Source organism: Elgaria multicarinata, chromosome 14 (assembly GCF_023053635.1).
Source record: "Elgaria multicarinata webbii isolate HBS135686 ecotype San Diego chromosome 14, rElgMul1.1.pri, whole genome shotgun sequence".
Classification (NCBI taxonomy): Eukaryota; Metazoa; Chordata; class Lepidosauria; order Squamata; family Anguidae; genus Elgaria; species Elgaria multicarinata.
Window position 1 is genome coordinate 25395730 of NC_086184.1, and position 20692 is coordinate 25416421.

The window sequence follows — 20692 nt, forward strand, 5'->3', positions numbered from 1 at the left end:
TTGGGTCAGTTACTTCCTCGTCTCCCTGATCACTTGCTGGTGCATTTTTGCATCTCCGCTGAGATGGTGCTTATCAACTCCCCCTCCCCCAACTTCCTTGCAATTTTTTTTTGGTTATTCCTTGCTTTTTCAATTAGATCCAGCAGTAGGATAACTTGTCATGTCTGGGTGTTATTTGAAGAATGGAAACGTTTTGTCTAACTTCCCTCCCGAGATCTCTGACTCAATTCCTGAAGGGAAACGAAATCGTGAACCTAGACTTTTTCCTGGGCAAGCCTGGTGGAAATCAATGGGGGCCTTTGTGTCCAAAATGGTGAGGACCCCAAATGGCTTCTTGGAGTAGCCAGGCTACATCTCAGGCTACTCTGAGAAAGAAAACTTTGATTTGTTACCTTTTGTCTCTTTTTCGCCATGCGATTTTGGATGTTCTCCACTTTTGTCTGACCCTAGATATCTTCTACCAGCCTTCCTCAACCATGGCCAGGCTGGCTGTGGATCATAGGAGTTGTAGTCCAACACATCTGGAGGGCGACAGGTTGGGGAAGGCTGCCTTATATTGTTTCAGACTATCTGACAACTGCTTTTGGCCCAAGTCGGTCTTCTCTGGCCAGAAGTGGCTACCCGAATCTCAGGTGGAAACTCTTTTCCAGGCTGGTACGTGGGATACTGTTAACTATGCCATCAATAGAACCTTCTCAAACTGGGGAGAGGCAACGAGTGGGGTACCGCAGGGCTCAGTCCTGGGCCCAGTGTTCCTCAACATTTTTATTAATGATTTGGACGAGGAGGTGCAGGGAACGCTGATCAAATTTGCAGATGACACCAAATTGGGTGGGATAGCTAATACCCTGGAAGACAGAAACAAACTTCAAAGTGATCTTGATAGGCTAGAGTGCTGGGCTGAAAACAACAGGATGAAATTTAATAGGGATAAATGCCAAGTTCTACATTTAGGAAATAGAAACCAAAGGCACAGTTACAAGATGGGGGATACTTGGCTCAGCAATACTACAAACGAGAAGGATCTTGGAATTGTTGTAGATTGCAAGCTGAATATGAGCCAACAGTGCGATATGGCTGCAAGAAAGGCAAATGCTATTTTGGGCTGCATTAATAGAAGTATAGCTTCCAAATCACGTGAGGTACTGGTTCCTCTCTATTCGACCCTGGTTAGGCCTCATCTAGAGTATTGCGTCCAGTTCTGGGCTCCACAATTCAAGAAGGATGCAGACAAGCTGGAGCGTGTTCAGAGGAGGGCAACCAGACTGATCAGGGTCTAGAAACAAAGTCCTATGAAGAGAGACTGAAAGAACTGGGCATGTTTAGCCTGGAGAAGAGAAGATTGAGGGGAGACATGATAGCACTCTTCAAATACTTGAAAGGTTGTCACACAGAGGAGGGCCAGGATCTCTTCTCGATCCTCCCAGAGTGCAGGACACGGAATAATGGACTCAAGTTAAAGGAAGCCAGATTCCAGCTGGACATCAGGAAAAACTTCCTGACTGTTAGAGCAGTGCGACAATGGAATCAGTTACCTAGGGAGGTTGTGGGCTCTCCCACACTAGAGGCCTTCAAGAGGCAGCTGGACAAGCATCTGTCGGGGATGCTTTAGGGTGGATTCCTGCACTTAGCAGGGGGTTGGACTCGATGGCCTTGTAGGCCCCTTCCAACTCTGCTATTCTATGATTCTATGATTCTATGCCAACCACAAAGTACGCCACTCTCTCTCTCTCTCTCTCTCTCTCTCTCTCTCTCTCTCTCTCTCTCTCTCTCTCTCATTCTCTCTCTCTCTCTCTCTTCCTCCCCTCTCTCATTCTCTCTCTCTCTTTTTTCTGTTTTATCTGAAGGTGTTTTTTTTTAGGTTGTTGTCTAGCACAATTCCTGTCTAGATGACTTGCAAACATAATCCAAATTCAAGGATTAAGTCTAGTATAAATATAGGCTAACTATTTTAGGGTGCAAACCTATCAGCCTCAAAGGTAGACGGCCATCCTGTACAGAGCGGGAGGAGCGCAGAGGCAATCTCCACCTTCATGTGCCTCCTGCTCTGCATTTTTGCTAGATGGGCTTTTTCGCCCGTCTAGCTGGGACTCTGCAGAGCGGAAGGGAAGGAGGCTGGGGAGGCCTTTGCAGACTCAAAGAGGCAGCTGTCCACCCCAGCTGCGAAGGCAAAGAGGCGGGGAGCTCAGACTACTGGGTCCAAGCCCTGTGTTTGACCGTGGATCCAGGAATCCAAACTATCCAATGCCCCCCCACCCCAGACGCTATCTATGGGCCATGGGATTGCTCTCTTAGTTGTTAATTAGTTTAATAAATTAGAACGAGCTTTTATGGGTTACAACCCACTTCATCAGATGCTGTAAGCGGAATTGGTGGCTATGAGACTTAAAAGACAGTGAAACAGGTAGAACTGCAGCAAGTTTTCAATTCTCTTAAAGTAAATAGTTAAAAAACCCACCTGAAAACAGTTGAAATTGGGGGCTGGCTTGGAATGTGAGCTTGCCAAGCAAGAGATGATAAAGAATTTCTAATTGTGTTCATCATGGACTCAATAGAGAAAGTTATTTTTATGCACCTTTTATTTATTCATTTATTTATTTATTGCATTTTTATACCGCCCAACAGCCGAAGCTCCCTGGGCGGTTCACGAAAACTAAAACCATTCAAAGTATAAAACAAACAGTATAAAAACATGATATAAAAAGGTCTTATAAAGACTTTCACTGCATCTTCTGCTTTGTAACTGTCATTTTTGCTGCAGATAGACATTTTTAATTGTCTTTTCAGACTCAAAAAGCCTCCAGTTCCACCTACAGCATCTGATGAAGTGTCTTGGAACCTGCTGGAGAAGAGGTTAAAAGGGCAATCTCCCCCCCCCCCCCCCCGTAACTCAGTGTGGGAAACAGGAAATACGAACTAAAAGCCCAGCCCAAGGTGTAGAGAGGGTTACCCACAATGTCCTTTAAAGGGAGGTTGCAGAAGTCCTTTTAGCCACGGGGGAGGAGGGGACCAGAGTTGTGAAGTACTTTCTTTTCCCACTGACTTTGTCGTAACAGTTTGTTAATTCTAAGAAATTAAAAAACCCATCTAACCACACCATGTCCTCCTATTGCAGTCAATGGATGTGTTTTGATTGGGAGGATACTGCAAGCTCAAACGCTCCTCCTCTTATCGTGATCAGTGAGCTTAGGAGTTCCCTTGTCACTCTGTTCCTATTGAGTTGGCTCCATCTTTTCGCTGGATCAATTGCACTGCCAGCAACGGACTTCCGCAATCGCCTTCTTTCCACAACGGCCCCTCCAGCCCCCTGAAAATGCTACACAAGTTGTCCGTTATGCGCATGCAACTGGTGGTGTACCAGCGCAAGTGGAAGGTGCAACCCATTGCACGAGGGGTGCAAAGCAGTCGTGCAACCGGTTGGACAATGCATCGCGCAAGCGTTCTGCAAAAGCTTTAGTTGCAATCTTCCCTCGTGCATAATTCTGAACCTAGTTTCCGCTAGCGCAACATCATAGGCGCTAACGGAACGGCACATTTGGATACTGCCCATAATGTCCCGGAACAATGCTAAGTCCAAGGTATTCTGCAGGATGCAAAATGGCTGCCGGGGATCCGCACGTCGCTCCCAGAGCGCTTCTATGCGACCCCAGAGCACCCCGAAAACGATAGTCTTACTTCCCTGTAAAAGAAACGAGGAAGAGCCGTCCATGCCGCCGCCACCGACGACGACGAGGAGAGCTCTCTGCCGGCGAGGAGAGCTTGGCAAAAGAAGGTGGGGTAGCTCTCCTTGCCGGCGGAGAGCTCTTCTCGTCGTCGGCGGCGGCGGCATGGATGGCTCTTCCTCGTTTCTTTTACAGGGAAGTCAGACTATCGTTTTCGGGGTGCTCTGGGGTCGCATAGAAGCGCTCTGGGAGCGACGTGCGGATCCCCCCCCAGGCTGTGGCCATGTGCACGGTGGTTACAAAAACAAATGAGACCTTAGTCAAAACGAAAGAAGCTGTGCTGCTGTCACTGCTAATGGTGACCTGCCCACCCCACCCGAAGAAATTCAGGGAAAGGGAGAAGTTCAAGGAAATGGTCCCCCTAATTTCTCTGCCCACACATAAAGTGGGGGATATTGAGAGGACGTGTACACACTGCTCTAATTTAAGCACATGGAAACTGTTGGATTCATTTCTAGGATGGCCCTTAGGACACATCAAGGGCTATTTTCACAGCACCTGAAATTAAAAAAGAACACATATTCAGTTTCACTATTTGACACTGCTGTCTTTTGACAACATTGAAAACTACTGGTAGCGTTACTATCCAGTGCGCCAGAGGTCAGGATGGCTTGGCTTTAGTTCCAGTTCCGTTACTGCCTTGTTGAATAATCTTGACTACGTTATGTTTTCTTTCCTTCCCTGTTCACTATAGCTCAGTGGTCTTGCGCAGGGGCAGACGTGCTCTTTGGGCAGTGGGTACTGTCCTGGGCACCATCACAAAATGGCTGCCGTGGGAGGCGTGGCAAAGGACAGGTTGCCTGCTTAAAAGACTGAGTACAAGGCAGAGGTGGGGTCTGAGCCCCAGGACTCTAACGCCATGGCTAGACGAGGGAGTCAGAGGGCGACGATCTCACGATTTTATGATCGTGAGATCGTCACCCTGGTTTACATCTGCGCGTGACGTTGTGGCCGCCTTTTTTTTTAAATAACGGAGGAGTCCATGAGCACTCGTCCAAAAAAGGTTGAGGTGTGTTTTTTTTAAAAAAAAATAGCAGCCGCGGGTCCCGGCCCCTCACGGTTACTCGCGAGGAGCAAGGACAACACACAACACCCGCCCACATGTTCTGCTGTCTTGGGATCATCCTGAGACTGCGGAAAAAGCAGGATTAAAGGGTAGGGTGAAATCCTGGGCCAAGGGAGGGATCATCCCTCCCTGCTCCTGGGATCCCCTGTAGGTCACATGGACGCACAGGGATGATCCCGGGACAATCCCAGGATATAGGCCTGGTCTAGCCATGGCCTAAGACACTCCTTTGAACCCTGGTCTAGTCCTTGCTTTGCATGCAGAAGGCTCCATATACTTTTTTTTTTTAAAAAATAGCTTTATTATTCATTAATTTATTACATTTTTATACCGCCCAATAGCCGATGCTCTCTGGGCGGTTCACAAAAATTAAAACCATGAAGAGCATAAAAACAACCCACAAATTTAAAACACAAATACAAAATACAATTACTATGGATAATACAAAAATCCTGAAGTATAGAACATTGGCATTTAATACATCCTACAAAACTGAATGTTAAGTTTAGATAAAAGAAGAAAAATATGCAAGAAAGAAAGGAAGAACGCTCATACCTCAAAATAATAATTTGAAAAAAATATTTAAAAAATTTACTTTGCATGCTTAAGGCAGGGGAAAAGAAGTCCTACAATTGCCAGCATGCTGCGAGTTGAAGGACTTTTCTTCTGTCTCAACAAGTGTAGGATTGTGCCCTAAATCAGTAAATAAACATATTTAAATGTTGTTAGAAAAGCTGTTAGTAAAAGATACAAAGGCCCATGTTCATTCTCTAGCATCTCTGTTTAAAGGCTTATCCGGTGAAAATGATCTTGAAGAAGAGGTCTGGGGAAGGCCTCCACTTGGTCCTTTGGAGATCCATTAGCAGTTGGGATAAGCTAAGTGGGCCAATGGTCTGATTCCATTTAAGAAAACTTATTATGTCCAGAATACCTTTTTTCCACGTTCTTTTCCCAGTATTGGGTCACTCAATCCAATGTTTTCCAAGCCTACAAGTTACTCAAGTTTAAAAGAGAAAATTCTAGAGGGGAGAGGCACACCCTTTGCTGGAAGATGTGTTACGCACGTTGGGTGGTAATTCAGTTTCCAGTATATCAATGAGCTAATGTTTAGAGGAAGAACAGTGGTCAAAAGGGCTCGCCACAGATACACTCAGCCTGCTACCGGCTTCCCATGCCATCTTCCACAATGATTGCGACAGAGTCTGACACAAATGCTACGAAAATCAGCTTGTGATGTTGTAACGTCGTTTTGCTGATTACTGGGTTTCTTTGAACCCACAGATGACCAAACTGCCTCAGGTGATCTCTCTCTGTCTCTCTCTCTTTCTCTGGGGCTGTCTATACAGCTTATTTTGTTGTAAACCGCCCAGAGAGCTTTGGCTGTGGGGCGGTATATAAATGTAATTAAATAAATAAATAAATAAATAAATATTTGCCCCTCAGTGGCTGCGCGGTGGCACTGTGTCGGTTATATGACGCAGCCACCAACTCGAAGCCACCGTAAGGCTTTTTTCCGAAGCTCCGCATTTAAAAAGCCGGGGACTTACCCTAACGTTTCCCCTTGAAGCGAGGTCACCACAATCCTTCCACCTCATGACCTCACTTCAGTGTCGAGCTGGGGGGCATTCCCGGGCGTATGGCGACTGCTGATAGGAAGCTGGGCAGAGGGCAGGCCCAACAAGCTGAATGGTCACCAGATAGCCCACACTCCTTTCTGCCGTGATTTCCCGCCCCCACACCGCAGCAGCGAAACCCCGGGGGTTTCTCTGAAGCGGCAGCGAAGCGGCGCTATGAAGGCAACCTCAGAGTCTCTTCCTCTCACACGCCAGAATAACTAGGTAGCCCTGCCAACTGGTGAGGAGAATTTCAGCACACCTCTGGCGCAGACGTGTGTAACAAAACATGTGGTTAAATTTGGGGCCAGTGTCAACGGTAGGCACACCCCAGCAGGGGCCCACTTGCTCCTCCTCTTCCCCATGGCAACCTCCTAGTTTAGCTGCTTCTTGCTCCGGCCCAGGCAACAGTGGTGGTGAAAAAGAGAAGCAAAAGAAGCCATTGCCTACTCACTCACTGGCTGGCTCTCAGCCTGTCAAGCAAATAACTGGAGGAATGACAAGGTGGAGGAGGAAGAACAGCAGTTGACAATGGTGGTAAAGGAGGTGGACTCACTGAGGAAATAGGCCCACGGAGGGCTTCTTGCTCAAACCTGGGGCTGGCCCTGGTTAAATTTATTGACTGTAGCCCTATTCAGGCATTTTGAAAGTTAAAGTAAATGCATGAGTTAGAATCATAGAATAGTAGAGTTGGAAAGGGCCTCTAAGGCCATCAAGTCCAACAAGCATCTGTCAGGGATGCTTTAAGGTGGATTCCTGCATTGAGCAGGGGGCTCAATGCAGGAATCCACCTTAAAGCATCCCTGACAGATGCTTGTCCAGCTGCCTCTTGAATACCTCTAGTGTGGGACAGCCCACAACCTCCCTAGGTAACTGGTTCCATTGTCGTACTGCTCTAACAGTCAGGAAGTTTTTCGTGATGTCCAGCCGGAATCTGGTTTCCTTTAACTTGAGCCCGTTATTCCGTGTCCTGCACTCTGGGAGGATCGAGAAGAGATCCTGGCCCTCCTCTGTGTGACAACCTTTTAAGTATTTGAAGAGTGCTGTCATGTCTCCCCTCATTCTTCTCTTCTCCAGGCTAAATATGCCCAGTTCTTTCAGTCTCTCTTCATAGGGCTTTGTTTCCAGACCCCTGATCATCCTGGTTGCCCTCCTCTGAACACGCTCCAGCTTGTCTGTGTCCTTCTTGAAGTGTGGAGCTCAGAACTGGACACAATACTCTAGATGATGCCTAACCAGGGCTGAATAGAGAGGAACCAGTACCTCATGCAGTTTGGGGAGTGTGCTAGTCAACCCCCTCCTGTTTCCACATGATTGAGAACCCTGCAAAATCAGGATTCTCTCAGTGACATGGAGAGCCTCCACAGACACAAGGGCTTCTCCTCTTCAGAAAGTCATCCTCCATGCATAGAGGGCAATGGAAATGCACCGTTGAGAGGGAGGGGCAGGGCTATCCTGCTCCCTCTCCTCACACATGACTGAATCGAGCTTTTATAGGTCTCTTTGCCAAACAAAGAGACAAGAAAGCTTGAGTCCATGCGGTTCCAAGAACTCTGGATGAAGTTGTTTTGAGAGGAGAACAGCGAAAGACAGAGACAAACAGACAGACTTAAAAAAGGCAAACATGCTGAGATTTTCTTCAGCCAGTCACTGAAACAGACCCTGTCCAATTATCCCTTATGCAGAGATGTGACCTTCGAGTTATGATTTACTTATTTTTTGAGAGTCTACAAAACCAAACATATTTCCAGTTGTCCATGGCCATAAATGTTATCTAAATAAATAAAGTGAGTCAATTCCCCCCACACAAAAAATGATTGTTTGTAAACATATATAACCCATTTATATATGCATTGAGCAAGGGGTTGGACTTGATGGCCTTATAGGCCCCTTCCAACTCTACTATTCTATGATTCTATGATTTCTCTGGTATATGATATCAGTTGGTTTGTCCACTTCTGCAATTTCCAGGCCCTAATTTTCATTCCCATGGGAAGAAGCTTGGCTTCTGACACCGTTTGGTGGGGGATTAACAAGCGTTGGGTTTAGACACCAGGACCTGTCCATCTGTGGTCCAACATTCATAGCCAGTGTGGTGGTATGGTTAGAGTGTTGTACTGGAACTTAGGAGATTTGGGTTTTTGTCCCTACTTAGCCATGAAGCTCACTGGGTGACTTTGGGCCAGTCACAGGCTCTCAGTTATGAGAACCCGATTGGAGTGGAGGAGGGGAAAGGATTTCATTCTGCACCACCACCATCCACTCCAATTGGGGCCTTTTCTATAACGTCCACGAATGACCCACTTTCCCCTTTAAGACAATTGGAGCTCTGGGTGGGGGAATGATGTGCCTCAAGAAAGCATGTCTCTCCCTCCTGCCATGCTAATGGCAGCCTTAAAGGGGAAGGTGTGTCATTCCAGGACATTATTGAAAATTATAGAAAATCCCCCCTGACACCATGGGAAGAACAAAAACCAGGACAAATCCGGGGAAATCCTGACAGTTGGTCACCCTAATACTGCAGAACCACAAAATGGTTAATGAAATGCATTAAGGCCAATGCATTCCGTTAACCATTTTGTGGTTAAGCAGCATGGTTTAGCATGTTGTCTGAACAGGGCCTATGTGTGAACTGCCTTGGGTTTATTGCAAGGGGGGCAGGAAAGGGAGGAAGTGGGACATAAATGTAATCATTTATCCTGGTTGTGCTTTTTATACTGTATTTTGTATCTGTGTTTTAACCTGTTGGTTATTTTATTATGGTTTAAATTTTTGTGAACCGCCTAGAGAGCTTCGGCTATTGGGCAGTATAAAAATGTAATAAATAAATAAATAAATAAAATCATCCAAATATTTCCCATCCTAGAATGCCTTATCCCTGTCTTGTGCATGTTAAGAGGTGCAATATAAATTAATAATAATAATAATAATAATAATAATAATATGCATCTTCATTTTAATGTTACATTAAATATGTTACATTACATAATTGGCATTATACTGATTTTGTGGGTGTTGTCTTGTGTATGTTCGTTAAGAGGTGGAATATAAATTATTTATAATCATTTGTGTTAAACTGAACCATTTTAATTTGCTTTTTTAATACCTATGTTCACCGCTTCACAATCTGTTTTAGAAATTGAGCGGTAGATAAATATTGTAAATAAATAAATAAATTTTAAAAACACATCTTCATTTTAATGTTACACTAAACGTGTTATATTAAATATTTGGTATTATACTGATTTTATGGATGCTGTCTTGTATATGTTTGTTAACAGGTGGAATATAAAAATTAGTTTGGTTATGATTAATAACATTAATAATAATATGCATCTTCATTTAATAATTCATATTAAATATTAAATATTTAGCATTATACTGATTTTCTGTGGGACGTTTTATTTATTTATAACATTCCTACCATACCACCACCCAGTTCAAGGGATCAAGGTGGCTTACTGCAACAGCATTTTTTATTATTATTTGAAAGCCAGAAGATTAAAAAAAATGTTTTAAAAAATGAAAGAATAAAAATGTATGTGAAACCTGCTGGAAATGTGAAGAGCAAGAAGGAATATTTTATCAGAGAAAAGCCAACATCTAGATTTATAACTGAATGGAAACCCTTCATAGACTTTTTGCAGGGAGTAAAATAAACAAATAACTTGTTTAATCTGTGGATTCAATGAATGAAAACAAAATGTTAAAACGAAAGAAATCCTTTTTAATTACAGAGTAAGAGAAAATAGCGTTACATATTTTTTGCTGTGGAGGGAATCGTAAGCCCGTCTTAATTGTGTGTGTGTGTGTGTGTGTGTGTGTGTGTGCGTGCGTGTGTATGTGTATATATATATATATATAATGTTTGCTATGTTGTTGTTCGATTGTATGTCCTGTACTGTTTATGTGGTTGGTTGGTTGTGTTTTGGAAAATAATAAAACATTTAAACTGAGATAGATAGATAGATATTTATGAAAGAATTAAAAGTAGCAGCCCATGCTGCTGTTGGTGATGGAGGATCCTTTCTCCTTCTCCCAGGAATGGCCAGCAGCAGCACCCTGCACAGACCCCCCCAAGGTGGAGCCCCCCCCCCCCACCGGCCTCCTCCCCCCCCCCCACTCACTCCCATCTGCCTTAAGCGAGCGAAAGGACAGGCAGGCAGGAAGGCAGCGCAGCAGCAACCCCAGGCTTGCATTGACGTCAGAGCGGGCCGCACATGACCGAAGGGACCAATCAGCGCGAGCTCTGGAGCTGCTCCCGCAACACTCTTTCAGCTGAGCTGGAGTCTTTTCCGACCAGCTGCAGGAGCGAAAGCAGAGGAGGGAGGAGGAAGCGGAGCAGGAGCGGCGGCGGCTCCTCCACGCGCCTTTCCCCCCCTTTCCACGCCACGCGCCCCCTTCCTCCTCCGCCTCCCGGACACGCGTCTGCGCCCATTCCGACGTGCGCAACAGCCCCAAGAGAGCCGAGGCACAGCCTCGCCTCCCCACCTCCACGCCCCGCTCCTCCCCGTCTCTCTCTCTCCACCCCCCTTCCACTCGCACAAAGAGGATTCCCACGCCCTCCCTTTTGGATGCAACCTACTACCTTTTGTCTCCGGCTTCCTGCGCGTCTGGATCTATCTTTTCTCTCCGACATGGATTTGGGAAACTGAGCAACAAGCCTCTCTTCTCCCCCCCCCCCCCCCCACCTTTCCTCCTCCTCCTCCTCCTCCCCTCCCCCCAAATCACAACCAGAAGACAAAAGGAGACGAGGATCAATGCGAAGCAGCAGCAGCAACCGAGAGAAGAAGAAGAAGAAAAGAAGCTGAATCGGTCCACTTCCCACTCGGGGTTTTCTTCCTCGAAGCGAGCCGTTGCCTCCTCTTGGCGTGCGTGTTCGTGTGGATGCCTTGGGGTTTTTTTTCCGGGGGGGTGTCGGGTTCCCCCCTCTCCTTTCTTCTCTCCCTTTCTCTCCCCCGCCCCAAAAGCCTTTTGTATGTCTGCGTGGGGTTTTCTACCTTTTTAACACCGAACGAAAATTAAAAGAGATTTTGGGGGAAGCGTGGGTGGGGGGGAATCGGACACCCACCAATCCAAGCCACCGAAAGCTGGTGTGGAAGGGATTTTTTTTTTCTTTTTAAGAAAAGGAGGGGATTTTTTTTTTACATTTTAATTTTTTTTAAAAAAAATTCCCAAACCCCGCGGACCCGTCCTCCTCTTACGCGGCTATGGAATTCACGAGCGGCGGGGGCGGGGGCAGCGACCCCCGGCAAATCGAGGAGAGCAAACCCTTGCTGGGCGAAATGTCTGCGACGGAAGGCACTAAAATGGGAGCCGCGCTTTGCAGGCGAGGCGTCCACTGCAGTGGCATGAGGTACAAACTGCTCCAGGAAGGGGACATCCAGGTGTGTGTCATCCGGCACCCGCGGACATTTCTCAGCAAGATCCTCACCTCCAAATTCCTGAGGCGGTGGGAGCCGCACCACTTGACCCTGGCGGACAGCAGCCTGGCCTCGGCCACGGTAAGGAGCGCGCCTCGCCCCCTCTCCCCCCGACGACCCCTCTCTCCAAAAGTCCTGCCCTACCCATGGGCAGGCAGGCAGGCGTGGGTGTGCGTGGATCCGGCCCGCTTGTCTCTCGGGGTGGCTCAATTCCGGGTTTTTCATGCGTGGACTTGAGGTTCCCCCCCCACCGCCCAGCCGGAGAATGTGGGGTCAGGCGAAAATCTCGGGCGAAGCTTGTCTTTGGGTCATCTCGTGCAGCGTTTCCCCCACCCTCCAAGCGGGGGCGCTCTCCGGACGCGCCGCACTACGACTCCCATCACCCACAGCCCCGATGATGGGGGTTGTGGTGCGGCGCTTGGAGTGGCGGGGGAAGGCGGTGACACCATAAGTGACTGTTGGTCTAAGCTTCTCGAAAAGGATCTCTTCTTTCTTTCTGTAGTCCTGCAAACCTTGGTTGCTGCTCCACAGGAGTTTTAATTTAATTTAATTTAATTTTACTATATATATTTTTGGCTCTACCCGCGTGAGACTTTTGAAGGCGGACGCCTCAAATTATAAATAAACGCAGACAACTCGAAATCGGGCTGCGTGTTGACCCTTGCATGCAGAAACTCTAGGATGGGTTGTCTTAAAAACACGCACCAAAATACAGAGGCAACTCGTGGAGCTGAAGCGGTAGGCCAAGTTGAAAAAGTCTTCATCTGCCTGCGATCTTCCTGTCCTAAAGCAGTTTAGAAAGATCTGAGGTTGAAATGATAATTAAAACTAGTAGCAGCAACAACAACAAAATCCTGGCAGATGAGGACTTCGTATTGGTTGAGACCATCTTTTTCTGGTGGTGAGGATGAGTTTGTAAATGGAAATTAGTTCACAGTAACATATAATGACGTGCGTTTTCTAAATATCAATTAGTGATTACTTTATGCTTTGGAATAATATTTTCCTTTTCTGAACCTGAACTTTCGTTTTGAAATGATGGGTATGCCTCGGCTTAGAACTGTGACGTAAAAAGAGAGACAATTTAAAAACAAAAGGGACGCCCCATAGATGAAGGTGTTGTGTTGAGAGTGGGCAGGAATGGCACAGTTTGAATGGAGTGATGGGATGTTCATGCTGTTGAAGTCGGATAAGTCTTACTATGAGTAGTAAAAATGATTTAGGCCTTTTTGCTTCTGATTGGGTCTGTGGGGTGTATTCCCTTCCCACAATTATAATGGATAGGAAATAGGTTCACCTTAAGTTCGCTTTCTGCCCGTTTCATTGAGGGTTGGCCAAGAAATCAAGGTGTGAGGGAAAATAATTTACAACACAAAGGTGTATTTAAGCTGCAGTCATATACTTAGTTTCCTGGGAAGAAGCACCATTGAACTCAATGGAATTAACTTTTGAATGCTTACATATATGCTATGAGTCACCCAGATCAGCCCAACCCTATGCATGCTTACTCAGAAGTAAATCTCACTGGAATTCAAGGCCTTACTTTGAAGTCAGTGTGCATAAGCAGGTGTGGGGAATTCATATTGGATTCCATGTCAACATTTTGTGTCCCTCTTCCCAATCCACCCTCAGTTTTGTGTATGCTAGCAAATTTGTGCAGGCCTTGTTTTGTTCTTCGCATAGAAATGAATTTTCTGGTGTGGAAACAAATATGGGGTGTATTTAAATGATACGTAAGTTGTGTTGGAGGCCCAACATGGTACCCAAAAGAGGCATATAAAGTATTTCTTACTATGGCATTCTTTCGCAACACATATGGAGTAGATGGCCTAGAAGGCCCTTTTCCAACTTTATGATTCTGGGAATGGAGGTGGCCCATAAATAAGATGTTTCTTGGAATACCTTTTCTGGTTCCTGCTATGCTTGAATGAGCCATTCTATTGGTTCAGTCCAACGCCCATCCTGTAAGTAAGACATGGTGCTGTTGCCGGAAGTGAATAGGCCCAGGCTGGATCCAAAAGCATTCATACCGAGAAATGCATCTGGCGAGGGTGTTCTCCAACTCATAATGCCTGCGGTCAGTCTCCAGGACTAGGAGTAGAGCAGACAGAACCTATTGTGTCTGTTGGCCAGGTGAAGGGAAAACCCAGTTTTTTAGAAGTTATACCAAGCCTAGCTAACCCAGAGGACGCATACTATTAGCCAATCCCGAGGCTTCATATTACTTGTCAGTCACAAAGTCTAGTGTTGCACATTCCTTTCCATTGCTTCTGTAGATGGTTTTGCCGCTTCTTTTCGCAAGTGCTTTTCTCTCTGCCAGGCTCACTTCTGGTATCAGTGTTTCCATTTTTAAAATATTTTTTGAGGGGGGGGGAGGTTGGGGTTGGGGTATGTTAGTGGGCCTATCTTTTCCTCACCACTGCAGCCCATTTGCTTGCCATTCCCATTTGGTGGTGCCGGTGGCAGCCCAAGACAAAGGCCAAGATGGCACCCCATCCCATTCCATGTACAAAAGCCAACTGGACTGGTAGATGGATTTGTCTTCTACACCGATCATGGTACAGCATCCCCCACTGCCCCTGAAGCCTGCAGGCTAACTTAGGGCGTGCAGAGAAGGCTGCGTGGCCCACAGCTCACACTCCTTCAATGCTTTCCAGCATCTGTTGCTTGAGGCAACTGCTTTACTCTGGCTAATGGTAGAGCCGGTCCTCTGCACCGTCACTCAGAGGGAGAGTGCAAGATGAGAGAAGGAAGTGGGACACTGTTCGCAGAGTGCAAGAGAACAGGCAGCACAGAGGAGGAGCCACAACAGGGCCAGGAATCTCTGTTGGGCCTTGCAGGTTAAGAACATAAGCAGAGCCCTGCTGGATCAGACCGAGTGTCCATCTACACTCTGCTCACACGGTGGCCAACCAGCTATCGACCAGGTAGCCACAAGCAGGACACAGGTGCAACAGCACCCTACCCCCCCCCCCATGACCCCCCATCAACTGGTGCATATAGGCTTAATGCCTCGGATACTGGAAGTGGCACATAGCCATCAGGGCCAGTAGCCATTGATGGCCTTCTCCTCCAGGAATTTATCCAGCTTCCTTTTAAAGCCACCCAAATTGGTGGCTGTCACTACATCTTATGGTAGTGAATTGTGCCAACTTCTAACACCAGGGGCAAAGCCGCAGGCAGGACCACATCACGCCAGTCCTTTTACAACTTCATTGGCTGCCAGTCCAGGTCCGGGCCCAATTCAAAGTGCTGGTACTAACATTCAAAGCCGTAAACAGCTTGGGGCCAGGTTATTTGAAGGAACACCTCCTCCCATATGTACCTACCAGGACCTTAAGATCATCCACAGGGGTCCTTCTCCGTGAGCCCCTGCTGAAGGAAGTGAGGCAGATGGCTACTAGGAGGAGGGCTTTCTCTGCTGTGGCATCCTGGCTGTGGAATGAGCTCCCCAGAGAGGTTTGCCTGGCACCTACACTGTATTCCTTCCATCGCCAGCTTTTTATTTTCTCAATATTTTAACTCCTAATTTAACTGAAATTTAAACTTTGCTATTTTAATTCTGTATTTAAATCTATATCAATTTCTGCTGTGTGGTTTTATCCTGGTTGTGCTTTTTATGTTGTGTTTTGTATTTGTGTTTTCAGACTGTTGGTTGTTTTATTATGCTTTTCATGGTTTTAATTTTTGTGAACCGCCCAGAGACTTTCAGCTATTGGGTGGTATAAAAATGTAATAAATACATAAATAGACCCCCCCCTTCAAACGCACAGATATGTCTCTGTCAAGTGTAGTTTGACCCTCACACCGAGCCTCAAGCCTTTGGTTCCCAATTTGAGACCTGGAGGCCCTGACGTAATGGTTGGAGGGTGTACAGGAAGCATCTTTTCCCAGGAGACACGTTGAAGATAAAGGCTTGAACTGCATCTTTTCCTTTGGATGCAGAAGTATTCAATAAATCTTAGCAAAAGATGCAGGAGTTTTAACTGGTGAAAACCCAGGCATTATCATGCCTGATAATTGTCGACACTTCGCAGCAAACTGTGGCTCTCCGGGGTTTCAGGCTGGAGATGATGGAGATTGAACTTGGGACATTCTGCATACAAAGGTGGTGCTCTACCACTGGGCCATGGCTCCTCCCTAAGAGTAGGTAGGGACATGTTTATGCTTGATCAAAGACTAGTTACTTCGGTATTTCTATGCTGTATCAAGCGTACACACATCCATGCCTATTAATACCAGGCATTTGACCCATTAGTTTCAGTACTAAGTACTTGCCCTTGGGGTGCTAAGAGGAGAGTAAAGTCTTGGGAAGGTAGCTGGCTTTGAGAAGGGATTTGAAGTAAGTGGCACTGCAGGATGGATTTTTATTTAGAAGGGCAACTTGTTCAAAATAATTGTGAACGGGATGTAACAGCCAGGCGTGATCCGAAGGCATGTGATGCAGCAAACTTGTTAAAGCTAGGCTGGTTTGCGTCTGGGAGACACACACACACACCCAGACCCCGATGTACACTTGAGTTCCAGGATAGAAGATCAGGTAATTTAGGGAGAAAATAAAGAGGTTCACTGGGCGCATTGCATGGTGATTATATTGCTTAATGTGGAGGGCTATAGCCCAGGAGCAGAAGGTCTGAGCAGAGGCTCAGTCTCAGGGCAGCTGAAGTTCAAAACGATCTTGGGTGACAAGTCCAAGGAAAGACCCCTCTCCGCATGAGACCCTGGAAAGTTGCTGCCAGTCAGAGTTGACAGTGCTGAGCTAGATGGACTTGCGGCGAGTGCTTCACTCTGGCTAATGGTAAGGCCCTGTGTACCACCTCTCAGAGGGAGAGTGCAAGGCGGTGAAGGCCTTGGGTCAGTCACGTCACCCTGGTGGTCTCACCTTGGTCCATCTAGCTCAATACTGCTGACTTTGACTGGCAGCAGCTTCCTAGGCTTGGTGCAAAGCAGCTTCCTGTGTCCTGTGTTGGATACAGGAGGTTGTTCATTGGATACCATTCAGTTCTGTTAGCATCCAAAGGAGTTTTGCCGCTGATTTTGTGGATTGCTGTGTTTCAAGCGAACTGTTTGTTGTTAGGCAATTAGCAGCCTGGGATATAAATTATTGTAGTGCATATTTTCCTGATCTGCTTTACTGTTGTGCCTGGTCTTTCTCATTGTTCAAGACACTTTTAAACAAGCTGTGCACAACTCTTCTACCGGGCTTTTTCTGCTGCTGTGCTGGATTCCTCTGAATAATAATTTCATTTTGTATCAATGAGCAGATGATTTTTTATTGTTGTTTCAATGCCCGATGTCCCAATAGAACAATTTAAGATTTACAAACTTTTGTTTTCTAGTTAACTGCTTGCTCAGGGACATATCTAAATTTTCCCCTCTGGGTTAGATGAAGTTTTATAAAGCAAACACCATAGGACTTTAAATATTTGTTTATTTAAGACTGAGTCATTGCACTCTCTGCATTAATACCAGCCGAAGCAAACTAATGAACACTAAAATATGGCAAAATTAAGAAAAAAATAAGAAAATAAAGAAAACTGATTGCAAATGCTCAGCTGTTCTTCTTCTGCCTTTCTGTCCACTCCTTCCTTAAAAGATGTTTCTTAACTTCTGCATGCCGAAATTGGCATTACTTCCCTTAGAGCAGCAGGCTATTCTCACTGAAGGCACTTTGGAGTTTTGCAGATTTCAACTGGAAAGATTCCAGCTTTGATTTTTCAAAACAGTTTTCTAGCCCTCATGATTGTAGAGATGTATTTTAAAAACATTGTGGGTAAATGTTCCCAGAGATCAGATACTAAAAGGCTGGTTCAGACATTTGACCCACTGGTGAGCTGTGTGTGATTGGACGCCAACTCAGCCTGCAGGAATTCATGTTCTTACCACCATGCAAATGACACATGTGGGCTGGGTGTATTGCACACAAATCCACAGAAGAAAATCCGTACTCTGTCTTCATTTGTTTGCTTGCTTACTCATTCATTCAGAAGAGTTAGCTTGCGTTACAGATCACATATGTTAAAAACAAAATACGAGAATCCAAGCAAGAACATTTGATGCCTGTGCTAATATTCTCCACCTCCACACGCACCTTTATTTAGTCGGAACAATTGTCTATTATTAGACGTTAACATTTATTTTGGAAATTGGGTAGTCTTGATTCCTTGTCTGAGGATTAGGACCTATTTGAGATACAGTATTAGGGGCAAATGATTTTGGACGGATACAAAAATTGATCAAGGTTAAGGTATTCAACAAAGGCTGTAACTGAAATATGGAGAATCTAGCAAACACCAGGTTTTCTTTGTGGTAGAGGCATATAAAAGTAAGTCATACTTTGCAGCTCTATTTACATGTCCTTACATTTCCTTTATTATTTGATTTGATTTGATTTATTAATTGGAGAGGTGGTAAGAAATAAATTATTATTATTATTATTATTATTAAGAAAGGCTTTTACCAAGCTCCGCTTCCAAACTATGCCGACTTCTTGATTGGAAGAAACGTTCCATGAAGTTCCATGGGACCCAACTTCTGACTGCATCTGTGGGTGGCGAGAGGGAAGATTATAACATAACATATACTCTAGTCAATGATAGAATCGTAAAAGGCGGTTTGGATACTTTGAAGTTATTAAAAGTTGTTAAAAGCTATAAGTAATTAAAATTTAGTTACGATAAAACGCCGCATGTAGAGACTAAGGTAGAGTAGCCAAGAGGAGTCCCCTGCTATGAAAATATGTCATTCCCGATTCCTTGGCTTTGTTTACTGGTCTGTTTCCAAATCAAATAGGGACGCAGCAAATCAGTCTTTGTATATGGGACATGCAACCTCAGGCATTGGCAGGACGTAGAGCACGGTGGATCCAGTCATTATTTGTTGTACTGCTCATTCTATAGGACATGTAAGGAGAGATCATTTATCCTATTTTTTCTTACCCCGAGATGTCAGATTTTGAGAAAATGTGTACGCTTTTGGCTGGTTAGAACAAATACGTTAATGTACCAAATGTCATTATTTGCAATAGCTGCTTTTACTATTAGATGGAATGGTGTATAATTATATATATAAGCAACAGAGAGTATTTGATTGATTCTTTATTGGTTGGGTTTCCCCTCTTCTCTCTTGTTTTGCGGTGATCTTTGGGTTTAAGCAAGTAAGGATTGATTTGATTCCTATAAATATTATATGGTAATAGGTCAGGTGGTAGCATCTCCAGCTGTAGAGCTATTTATTACTTTTCTTCTTGTTCCCTTCTTTGCTCCTTTGAACTTGTTCGTGCTCTTCTGTTTTACTTTCTTTCTTGCCTGTATGGAGACAGTGTAATTCCTCTGCCCAGTGTGGAAGACTTAAACCCACGCTGCTGCGACAAACGAAAGGGCAAAGAGTGTTGGGAGTTGCCTCACCTAAATCTCCAGTGTCTTGGACAGAAGTCTGTCCCATCACCCACTTTTTAAAAAACCAACCAACCTAGAGATGCCAGGTATTGAACTTGGGGCGCTCCATGCATAAAGCATGTGCTCTACCACTGAGCTATGGCTGGTTCACACTATGGATGTCACTTGATGAGCTCATCTCCTGAGGCCCAGCAGCTAAGGCCCAGTTCATATGTGCAAAGTAACCACCTGATGGACTCCCATCTGGTGAACGGGCTACTGCGGACCATTGACCCTACCTGGGACTTTGATCCCTCCCCCAAGCCTGATGCCTTTCAGCAGAGTCCATTCATGCATCCTATTGTGAATCCTCACATTATGAGCAATCAAGTGGTGATAAATTGACAAGTGAGCATACCTGTGTGGATAAACCCTACATGATGACTCTGCTGAAAAGTGTCCTTTGAGTCAGCATTGGGTGATAACTACCTTCCAACAGATGAAAATAGGAACGTGATGATAAACCTCCTATTGTCATGAACAGGATAACGTAGTGAGCCTCCTCCAGTTACACAGAGTTGAAGGCTCTTCATTGCTATATGCTGCATCCGTTGACTCAGCAAATAGCCTTGCCCTCCAGTAACTTAAGAAGGCGAGAGGGTGATTGCTCCTTTGGGAACAGCATTATGGGATAATTAGATTTTTTTCTAGCATATCTTATCAGCTGTTCAAAACTTGCCTCAGCTTCAGCGTGAGAAATGGCAGGCTGTACGTGACGTGGGGCCTTAGCACCATGAATGCGTTTTCGTGCACATGAGTGACAAGATGTATACGCTAGGAGGTTTGATCTCTCAGAACTTCTAGGAGGGAGCTGATTTCGAAGGAATGGAGGATGCTGAGCAACCAAACTCATAAGGGAGGCAAAACAACTCCTCCCTTGCGAGAAAAATCTTTGCCGTTTGGTGCTTTTTAACTTGGGGAAAAGTCCGTTAAGGGGTGACGTGAAAGAGGCGTGTTCTACTTCTGCATGGTGTGGAGAAAGTGAATAGGAAGCCCCTCACTAATACGAGAACCCAGGCTTTTTTCAGTGAAGCAGAAAAGTGGGAGATCCAGGGCAGATAAAAGGAAGGTCTCTTTCTCACAGCGCATAGTCAACCTGTGGAATTCGCTACTACAAGAAAGTGGATAGGGAGGTATTCTCCCCCTCTCATAATACTAGAACCCAAAGGGGTTATCCCATCAAACTGATGGGTGGGAGATCCAGGGCAGATAAAAGGAAGTCCTTCTTCACACAGCGCATAGTTAAACTATGGAATGTGACAAGATGTAGTGATGGCCACCACCATGTCTGGCTTTAAAAGGGGATTAGAGAGCCAATTCATGGAGCGTAAGACTATCAGTGTCTGCTAGTCACGATGCTTCCAGTATCGAAGACAGTGTGGCCCTCAGTGCCAGTTGCAGGGGAACAGGAGTTGGGGGGTGATCCTGTACT

General features: G+C 45.5%; 1 protein-coding gene across 3 annotated transcripts in view; it reads left to right on the top strand.

Moving 5' to 3' along the window:
- The window catches only part of CMIP (c-Maf inducing protein), a 605118-nt gene that overhangs the window by 410110 nt on the left and 174316 nt on the right, over positions 1–20692 (top strand). For 2 of the 3 annotated variants that reach the window (XR_010026125.1, XM_063141221.1), the window contains exon 1: positions 10779–11905. Coding sequence is in view for 1 of the 3 variants with exons in the window: in XM_063141221.1 (XP_062997291.1) it covers positions 11612–11905 (294 nt within the window). In the remaining 2 variants the exon portion in view is untranslated. Of the gene's footprint in view, positions 1–10778; positions 11906–20692 lie in introns of those variants that run through there. The other variant, XR_010026126.1, reaches the window with a different exon arrangement.